At 58.2% G+C, this 9,430-nt stretch overlaps 1 protein-coding gene across 1 annotated transcript; it reads left to right on the plus strand.

The window, feature by feature from the left end:
* Positions 1 to 249: 249 nt before the first annotated feature.
* Positions 250 to 2,855, plus strand: LOC116827756 (tubulin alpha-1C chain). The gene is made up of 3 exons (XM_075061287.1): positions 250 to 472; positions 593 to 741; positions 1,778 to 2,855. The coding sequence occupies exons 1-3, from the start codon at positions 352 to 354 to the stop codon at positions 2,750 to 2,752; spliced, it is 1,245 nt and encodes a 414-aa protein (XP_074917388.1). The 5' UTR covers positions 250 to 351; the 3' UTR covers positions 2,753 to 2,855.
* Positions 2,856 to 9,430: the final 6,575 nt, after the last annotated feature.

Consider the following 9,430-nt stretch of genomic DNA (forward strand, 5'->3'; position numbering starts at 1 on the left):
CTTCCCACTGTGTGTGGGGGGAGTGTACTTGGCTAGCCAGTCACATGCCAGGGCAAGCTCTCTTCCTGCTGCAGGTTTTGTCATGGCTCCTCTCTGGCCTAGAGACTGTTTCCTGGAGGCGTTTGCACTGCAGGTCATGTGGCTCATTCATAAATCTAATCTTGCACCATCCTGCCCCATGATCAGCTGGTGACACTGGGTGCGGAACTGCCCCCAGCCAGGCTGTTCAATGTCCCTTTCTTCCCACAGCGTGAGTGCATCTCTATCCACGTGGGCCAGGCTGGTGTCCAGATCGGCAATGCCTGCTGGGAGCTCTACTGCCTGGAACATGGGATCCAGCCTGATGGCCAGATGCCCAGTGACAAGACCATTGGTGGAGGAGACGACTCCTTCAACACCTTCTTCAGTGAGACGGGCGCTGGCAAACATGTCCCCCGAGCCGTCTTTGTGGACTTGGAGCCAACGGTCATAGGTGAGTATGCGAAGCCATCTAACTGTTTTCTGGGCTCCCCTGTAAACTCATGTGCCTATAGTAGACAGCTGCTGTGCATGGGCGGCAGGGAGACAAACTCTCTGCCTTTCCTCTCCCCAGATGAAGTGCGCACTGGGACCTACCGCCAGCTCTTCCATCCCGAGCAGCTCATCACCGGCAAGGAAGATGCTGCCAACAACTATGCTCGTGGGCACTACACCATTGGGAAAGAAATCATCGACCTGGTTCTCGACAGGATCCGCAAGCTGGTGAGTTAGTATCTTGCCAGCAAGGCCAATCTGTGGCACCAGTCCTGGCAGGATTATGGTGCTGACACGTGTTTGTGCCAACCCCTGTTCTGCCGGAATCGGTTCCCTAGCAAACCCATCTCCCCTTTTCAGCAGCAGGGTGGGGGAGCTGAGCTCCTAGGACAATGGAGTGCAGTGAGTGTGCTGGCGAAGGGAGGAATGTGACTTGCATTGGTGCCAGACCCAGTCCATGTGGGAGGTACCTGGCCGTGCTGGAGCAGGTGGCCGTGTTAGGAGCACACCCTGGAAAGCGGTGGTGAAAAGGCATCTCTGCATTCCCAGCTGAGTGTAAGGTGTCACCGGGTGTGTAAAGAGCTTTGCCTCTTGTCTAGTGTAGATGTGCCCTTTGGTACGGTGACTGTCCTGTCTCGGATCTCCCTGATGGAGGGTTTTGGGTGTGAGTGTGGGGGCAGGGTGGGTGTCTGCACCCACATCTTGCAGGTACTGGCAGTTTTGGATTTAATGCAGGGTTGGAACAGTCTGCCCCCACATGGGACAGGGCATGAATGGAGCACACAGGCTTATTCACCTGGCTAGTTCTCACAACTCCCTAACAGCTGCCTGTCCTGCCCCACCCCCTTGTAGGGGGCCAGGCAGAGACCCACTGATAATAGGCAGTTGAGTGTGAAGGACTCGGCTCTGGAAGAGCTGCTGTCTCTGGAGCAGTGAGACATCTGTGTGGTTCCTTGGGGAGGTCTGAGCCCCGAACCCATTGCCTTTTACAGGAGGAAAGGTTAGGAGCCAGTTCACCTCTTTGAAGTGGCAATGTAGGGGACCAGCTGTCCATCTTGCTGCCAAAAGGCTTGTAAGTGGCAGATGCTCCTGTCCCAGCAGTTTGGCTTTGCAGTACCTGTCTGTTTCCCAAACTCTAATTGATCAATCAAAGAGCAGGGCTGGCAAAGATGGCCTGGGGCACAGCCTGGCACTAGCTAGGCTCGTGTGACCAGGAGTCCTGTGCATTTTCCAGAGGCAGCTTGTAACTTTTTTCCTCTAACAGGCTGACCAGTGCACAGGTCTCCAGGGCTTCCTGGTCTTTCACAGCTTTGGAGGTGGCACTGGTTCTGGGTTCACTTCTCTGCTGATGGAGCGTCTGTCCGTTGACTATGGCAAGAAGTCCAAGCTGGAGTTCTCCATCTACCCCGCACCTCAGGTCTCCACCGCAGTAGTGGAGCCCTACAACTCCATCCTGACCACCCACACTACCCTAGAGCACTCGGACTGTGCCTTCATGGTAGACAACGAGGCCATCTATGACATCTGCCGCAGGAACCTGGACATCGAGCGCCCCACCTACACCAACCTGAACCGCCTTATTAGCCAGATCGTGTCCTCCATCACCGCCTCCCTCCGATTTGATGGTGCCCTGAATGTAGATCTGACAGAGTTCCAGACCAACTTGGTGCCCTATCCCCGTATCCATTTCCCTCTGGCCACCTATGCCCCGGTCATCTCTGCTGAGAAAGCTTACCATGAGCAGCTTTCTGTAGCAGAGATCACAAATGCTTGCTTTGAGCCAGCCAACCAGATGGTGAAATGTGACCCTCGCCACGGGAAATACATGGCCTGCTGCCTGTTGTACCGTGGGGATGTGGTTCCCAAAGATGTCAATGCTGCTATTGCCACCATCAAAACCAAGCGCAGCATCCAGTTTGTGGACTGGTGCCCAACTGGCTTCAAGGTTGGTATCAATTACCAACCTCCCACTGTGGTTCCTGGCGGTGACCTGGCCAAGGTGCAGCGGGCCGTGTGCATGCTGAGCAACACCACAGCTGTTGCTGAGGCCTGGGCTCGTCTGGACCACAAGTTTGACCTGATGTATGCCAAGCGTGCCTTTGTTCACTGGTACGTCGGGGAGGGGATGGAGGAAGGCGAGTTCTCAGAGGCGCGGGAGGACATGGCTGCCCTAGAGAAGGATTACGAAGAGGTGGGGGCAGATAGCATTGAGGGTGAGGATGAAGGAGAAGAGTATTAACTTGTCTCATCTCTTCCCTGTGCTGTCACTTCAGTTCTGTTTTCCCTGTTCCTGTAAAACACTCCACTGTGTCCTGTAGTCATTAAAAGTGCTCTTCCTACTCTGACCGTCTCCTTTACTCGCCTGCAGAGCAGATGGCACCTGGATACTGTGGAGCTCTGGCTTGGTCCTGGGCAGGGGCGGTGCCAGGGGTGCCTTGAGATGGGCCAGGGCCAAGGTAGCCTCAATGAGGACCAGCTGTTGAATGGAAGGGGGCAGATGGGGCTGTTCTCCACTCCTTGTCAAGCCAAACACTCTGGCCTGGGACCCCTGGCATCCTCGGCCTGTGACAAAGCTGCCTCAGTCCCAGCAACGCCTGTGTCACAGCAGTGCCCCCGTCATGCTTCAGCCATTCACTGGAGTCACGTGGGATGTGATGGAGCCCTGCTAGGGGGGCAGAAGCAGGGTTATGGTGACCATGCACTTGCTGTAGCTTCTTCCTGCATCTCCTGGAGACACTAATCCAGCTGCCGCATCTCGGTTGTGGCCTCCTGTGTGGCACTGAGACCCCCGTGTGCTGCTGGGGGGACAGGACCTCTACTTTGCAGCAGCTCTGCCTGGCTCAGTACAGCTGGGGGTGAGACTGGGACCTGTCCCCACCAGCGCATCCATGCATGGGGCAGGTGCTCTGTGTGGGGCAAACAGCCGAGTGCCTCGGCCCTGGGAGCCCCAGCTCATTCCAGCAGGCTGAGCAGGGACAGAAACTCAGCCTGGGCAGCAATCTAGCAGGCTGACAGCTCTTGTATCAGCTCTAGCATGCAGCTGCCTGTTCTCAAAGGAAGCAGGCACAGGCTGCTGAGTTGTACAGCCTGCCAAGGGAACCCAGGTGTCCTGCCTCCCGTTCTCCCCAGGAATGGCTGCACTCATCTTGCTGCTTAGCCCTGCAGGGTGCAGAGAGTCCAGAACAGTCTCCCCCCCTCCCCCCAGCTCTCTCCAGGGCTCTTGGGGTCACCTTGTCCTAGAGAAAACCAGATGGGGATAGTGCAGCCCTGGGCTCCAGCCACTCCCTGGGCCCCTCCCTTCCCTTTAACTCCCTCCCCCTACCCATAACTGCTCCTGTTGGAACATCCTCCCCATTGGGTCCTTTTCTCTTGGGCCTCCCCTGCCCAACAGGCCCCCATCCTGTCCTGGGCCCCCTAGCTGGGGCTGGGAGGGGGGGCGCTAGTCCTGTGCTATAACCACTCCCCTGCGGCTCAGATGCTGGGCCATGCAGTGCTTCAGGCTGTGAGGCCAGGGCCTCTCCTTGCAGGGCTCAGGGTGTTGTACTTGAAGTGCCACCCAGGCTCTTCAGGGGGGAAAAGGCAGCGCCAGGTTTCTTGGTGATATGTCGGTTGATACATGCATCAGGCACACGAGATATTGTGCACATGCTTGACATTGTTACCAGTGAGTTGCTCCCCTTAACTTCGCTGGCCAGATGGGGGAGGGGGGAGCTAGGCTTCTGCTGCTCCATGTTGACAAGGTGAGACCCAGGGTCCTGTGCAAGACCCCTCACATCTATAGCAGCTTCCCTCTGCCGCACATCTGGACCAGCTTCAAAAATGTGTCTGGTCCTTTGTCCTGCTGCTTTCTGGGTGTTGTCCCAATGCTGCACAGAGGGTGTTCCCCAAGCAGGTGCTTTCTTCTAACCCCCATGGCTGGCAATAGGTCCGTGCTGCCTCAGTGAGCCCCCCGGGTCTGGCTCTCATCCCCTTTGCAGCTGCCAGGAGGTGCTGCCCTCCACCCTGGCTCATTCACACCTCGTTCATTCAACAGGGCCATTGATTAAAAGGGGGGTGGGTGGGAGAATCTTATTCTAGCAAAAAGACATTATTTTTTACATTATACCAATGCTCAATACAAAATTTTCTAAATAAGGATCTGATACAAAGTTACAGGAACAGAGGCACGATACAAAGTTATGTGAAGATGCTTAATGCAGAGATTTATCTACAAGAGCCAGGGCTCAAGCTGCCCCCTATGCACTGAGAGCTTGGCCAGGACTTTGTGCCTTGGTTCCCCCTCGGTGGGGCGGTGGGGGGGTGGGGAGGCCCAGGCTGGACATGAAACCAGCAACCAGTGGGTGAAGGCTGGCTCCAGAGTTAGGGGCGGGCAGACCCTATCCAAACCGGCTGGCTGTCCCAGTGGCCCTGCCCATGCTGGTTTCCCTCCAGACAGCCCCTGCCATCCGCCTCCCCCAGCACCAGGCTGCTGGTAGGGTGCTGGCTCCTGGAATGAAAGGGCAGCGGGCTGGGGAGAGACCAGGGGGAGGCTGGGATGGGCTCAGGTCTGCTGGCACCAGCCTAGGCCGCTTCCAGCACAGGCTCCTCTCCCGGTAGTTTAAATGTCCTGCTCAGACGTTGTCACGGCTTCTGGTTGTGCAAATGGCAGCGTGTTCCTCAGCCTGTCTGCTCCCCCTGAGAGCCCCATGGAGCAGACCCACCTCTGGGGGGTAGGAACTCCTGCCCCAGAGACATTTCAGCTTGGACTCAGCTGCTCCCGAAGGAGAATGGCCCAGCAGGTGGTGGTAACGGCCCACACTGGCCTGTCACTGGGGTGGGGTGGCCCCTTTCCTCCTGGGTTTTGCTTTGGTGGGGGGCCTGGATTTATTCTCTGCATGAGGGGTGCATAGCAGGGGTCTGAGCGCTGCTTCTGCAAGGCCAAGGGGCAGAATGGGCCCTGGTGGCAGGGCTGGGGTGGAGGCCAAGACTTACACTGGGAGGGAGCAGCTTGTAGGGGTTTTTAGAGCCCCCCAGTGGGTGGGAATAGCAGGGGGCTGCAGGTCTGGACTTAGGGGCACCGCCCAGAGGCTGTCTGAGATGCTGGCAGGGCCCTTCCCTGCACTGTCACTCAGATTCGCTGTTCTAGAAAGATGCTGGACAGTCCTGGTTCCCTGGCAGCCTTGCTCCCTCTGCCCTGGGTGGGTGCTCGGGCACCAGGGGTGTCTGGAGGAACATGGTGCAATCACTGCCGAGGCCTAGGATGCTGCTTGCAGCATTTCTTCCTTTGCAGCTGGCTGAAGGTCATGTCCTGCAGGGCCCCTTCTTTGGGCTGCTTCACCCCCAAAACGGCTGGGTGAGGAGGCAAGGTCCTGGAGCCCTCGGGGCAGGGGACACCAGGGAGCTCCTGCCCCACATGCACTGCAGGGCAGGGCAAATGCCTCCCCTCACACCTGATGACACCCTGGAGCAGGAGCTGGGGGCTTGTCCCATTCCCTTCCTGACAGTCGATGGCTCTGCCCTGGCTGGGACCTCATGGTAACCAGCAAACATTACACAGACTCCATCTGCATATCCAGCCACTGCTGGGGTGGGGCGTGGCAGCTATTAACAGCTGTGCTGCCTACCAGTCTACGACAGGAAGGAAGAAGGATCCTACTGGGGGAAGAGGGGGCAGGCTGGACAGGCTGGAGCTGAGGTTGCTTGTGGGGTGGAGGGTGTGTTAATGGTGCTGAGTGGTCAGAGCCTCAGTGCTAGAGAGAGACAGTGCCTCCCCTGCCCCAGTGCCGTACTGGGAAGGTGATGGGGACCCTTGGCTGCTCCGTCAGCACCCAGGAGGTATTTGGCAGACTCCCAGCCAGGCACCTGCAGCCCCGTCCCCGCTCCTTGGGAGGGCGAGCAGGTACCAAGCAAGTAAGGAGATGGCTGGAGGAGGCCGGAGACCCTGCGAGACAGAGCAAATTTCAGCTGCCAGGGCCATCAATCCAGGGGGGCTTGATGGAGCCTTTCCTAGTGCCAGCCCCGCACACTCAGCTCTGATCTGCACCTCGGGGACCTGGGGAGGATTTTCCTGTATGGAATTGCAGCCAGGGGCACAGCTCAGCCCATTGTTGGAGGGGCCCTGGGGTGAACTTGGGGGCTGATTTCTCCTCCCTAAAGAGTGCAGGGGGGCTTGAGAGCTGATAGCAGCTCTGTGTAGTTCCCCCCCCCAGGAGTGCCCCAAGCCTTTTGCACCAGGGAAATGCAGCTACTTCTGGGGTGCAGCATGTTCTCCCCTTGGTGGGGGTATTGGATTTTAACCAGTGTCCCCCTGGCTCTGAGGCCAAGTCTGCACTGTGGGATGAGGCGGTCCCCATGCAGGCCAGGAGGCATAGGGCCCCTGTTTCTGTGGTCCCAAAGCGCTGGGAGCCTCCTCCCCAGCCCCCTCTGCACTACTTTAGCTGTGGGGCTCGCGGCCTCCACCCCTTCCCTCAGTTTTGTCTGACAGTCTGGGGGGTGAGCGGTGCTGCCAGGGAAGGGGGGTTTCACTTGGTTCCCATGGCAGGTGGCCCCACCTGAGTGAAGGGAGTGGGGGGAGAATGGTATGAAGGGAAGACAAAGCCATCAAGTGGGGAGCCTCATACTTCAGGGCTGAGACACCCAACAGGCCTGGGCCACCTGGAATAGGGTTATGGAGCCTTTTGCCTTGAGGTGGCCAATGTGAATCCTGTGCAGGGGCAGTGAGTGGCCTCCTCAGAGACCTCTCCCCACCCTCTGCAGCGAGTTCGCTGGTTCTCAGCACAGCTCATCAGCACTGACTGGCCCCCTCAGTACCCAGCCCTGAATGGCCCCACAGACTGAAGGCCCTGGATCATGGTTGGGGCGTGGGGGGAGCTGCTGTCTGGCCTGGCCCCACCGTCAGGATAGATTGTGACTCCAGTGCCCAGGGTGCCAAGGCCCCTAAGGAAAGGATGCGGGTTGTGTCCGGGGCTGATCCAAAGGCCACTGAAGTTAACGAGGATTCTTCCATCGGACTCACGGGCCTTGGGCTCAGGCTGTGGGCTGTGTGATGGAGTCACCGCCCGGCAGGGGGCCACTTGGGGCAGAATTTGGCTCTTGTAAATAGCGAAGAGAGAAATGAACACGGCTGAGATTGTTCCTACTTGCCTGAGAAATGGGAGCCCAAATCACTGAGACCAATTTAAAAATATTGATTTATCCATTCACCCATCCCCATCTATCTGTTCCTGTACACCCCCCTTCCACCCACCCCCACACACCCCCGTCTATCTGTTCCTGTACATCCCCTCTCTCCATCCATCAATCCATCCACCCTCACACACCCCATCTATCTATTCCTGTACACACCCCCTCTTCATCCATCCACCCCCACACACCCCCGTCTACCTGTTCCTGTACACCCCCTCTCTCTATCCCCATGCATTCCCTCTGTCTATATATCTCTATCCCCATACACCCCCTCTATCTATCCAGCCACATACCATGCTGCCTTGGTCCTGGCATGAAGGCAGGGTGAGACCAGAGGTCGCCCCAGATTTATCCCAATGGGGCCAGGAGCTCCATGCGCCTGGCTCAATTTTCCCAGGAATCCCTTTGAGCTGAGCTGAGTAAATTTCCACTACATTCATCTGATGAAGTGGGTATTCACCCACGAAAGCTCATGATCCAAAACGTCTGTTAGTCTATAAGGTGCCACAGGATTCTCTGCTGCTTTTAGATTCAGACTAACACGGCTACCCCTCTGATATTTGAGCTGAGCCTTCTCTCTGGCTACCCCCAAAGCAAAGCCGTGTCCTTCAGAAATGGGGTTCAAGCCAGCAGCTGCCTCACCAAGGAGCCCCTCCCTCCCACAGGTCAGGCTGCAACCGAGTGCTGGATCTGCTGAGACTGGAAATCCAACACCGCCGGCTGACGGCTCCCTCGCCCTCCTTGCCACGAGGCCTCGAGGTCCCTGGGCACAGACACAAAATGGTCTGCGCTTCCCGTAATCTGCTGTGCTTGCCACCCCCCCCAGATCAATCTTCAGCCGTGGGGGAGGGAAAACAGCCCAGTGACCACGGCCTGGCAGGGAACTGCTCGGCAAGAAACCAGGCCGGTGCTCGGGGGCCATTAGCCCAGCACGTCTGTCTGCACAGCCCGCTGAGCGGCGCCAGCACTCCTCTCCCTCCCCAGCAGAGACGCGGCCAAGAAAAGATATTCCCCCCATCCCCCGCGTCATGCATGGTCAGGGATGCAGGAGAACTAGTCACTGGGGGTGAGCGCCGGCCCCGCTCATGGGTCGCCGGCGTGAGACAAGTGAGGGGAAGGAAGCCGGGGGGGGGGGTGTCTGTGACAAGACATGGGGCTGCCGGATGTTGCTCAGGGCACATGGGCACTGCCCCCCCACACACACACACTGGGAGCAGGTGATTGGGGCTAAAGGGGGCAAGATGGGGGTCTGTGTTCCCAGGCCACAGTGATTATCCGCAGCACAGCGGTGGGAGCTGCAGAGACCCAGAGTGAGACAGTCCCTGCCCCAGGCCGCTCACGGGCTAGACAGACACAGGATGTGAGGGAAGGGACGTCACCAAGGTCACACAGTAGGTCGGTGGCAGAGCTGGAAATAGAACCCAGGAGTCCTTGCTCCCTGCCCAGTGTCTGCTCCATTATGCCAATTTTAATGGCTCAAGGCTAGACCGATTGGCTCTTGTGGTGGTGGGGCCAGAATTTGGTCCTTAGCCAGTACGGCACCTCATTCCCTCCTGCGCATGGAGCACTGCCAAGGAGCTGCATGGATGGGACCCAACAGACCCCAGGCAAAGACACAGTCCCCTCCCATGCCACACAGGGCTGAGTGGGCCGCGCCCTGCAGTGGGGCTGGGAGGGTGTCTGGGGAGGCCTGGACCCTGCAGTGGGGCTGGGTGGGTGTCCGGGGAGGCCTGGACCCTGCAGTGGGGCTGGG

Source organism: Chelonoidis abingdonii, chromosome 26, assembly GCF_003597395.2.
Source record: "Chelonoidis abingdonii isolate Lonesome George chromosome 26, CheloAbing_2.0, whole genome shotgun sequence".
Taxonomy (NCBI): Eukaryota; Metazoa; Chordata; order Testudines; family Testudinidae; genus Chelonoidis; species Chelonoidis abingdonii.

Excerpts from the sequence above, each read along its gene's own strand:
- LOC116827756 (XM_075061287.1), top strand. The coding sequence starts at position 352 with ATGCCCAGTGACAAGACCATTGGTGGAGGAGACGACTCCTTCAACACC. Across the intron at positions 473-592 it reads CTTGGAGCCAACGGTCATAG|ATGAAGTGCGCACTGGGACC; the intron begins GTGAGTATGCGA and ends TCCTCTCCCCAG. Across the intron at positions 742-1,777 it reads TCGACAGGATCCGCAAGCTG|GCTGACCAGTGCACAGGTCT; the intron begins GTGAGTTAGTAT and ends TTCCTCTAACAG.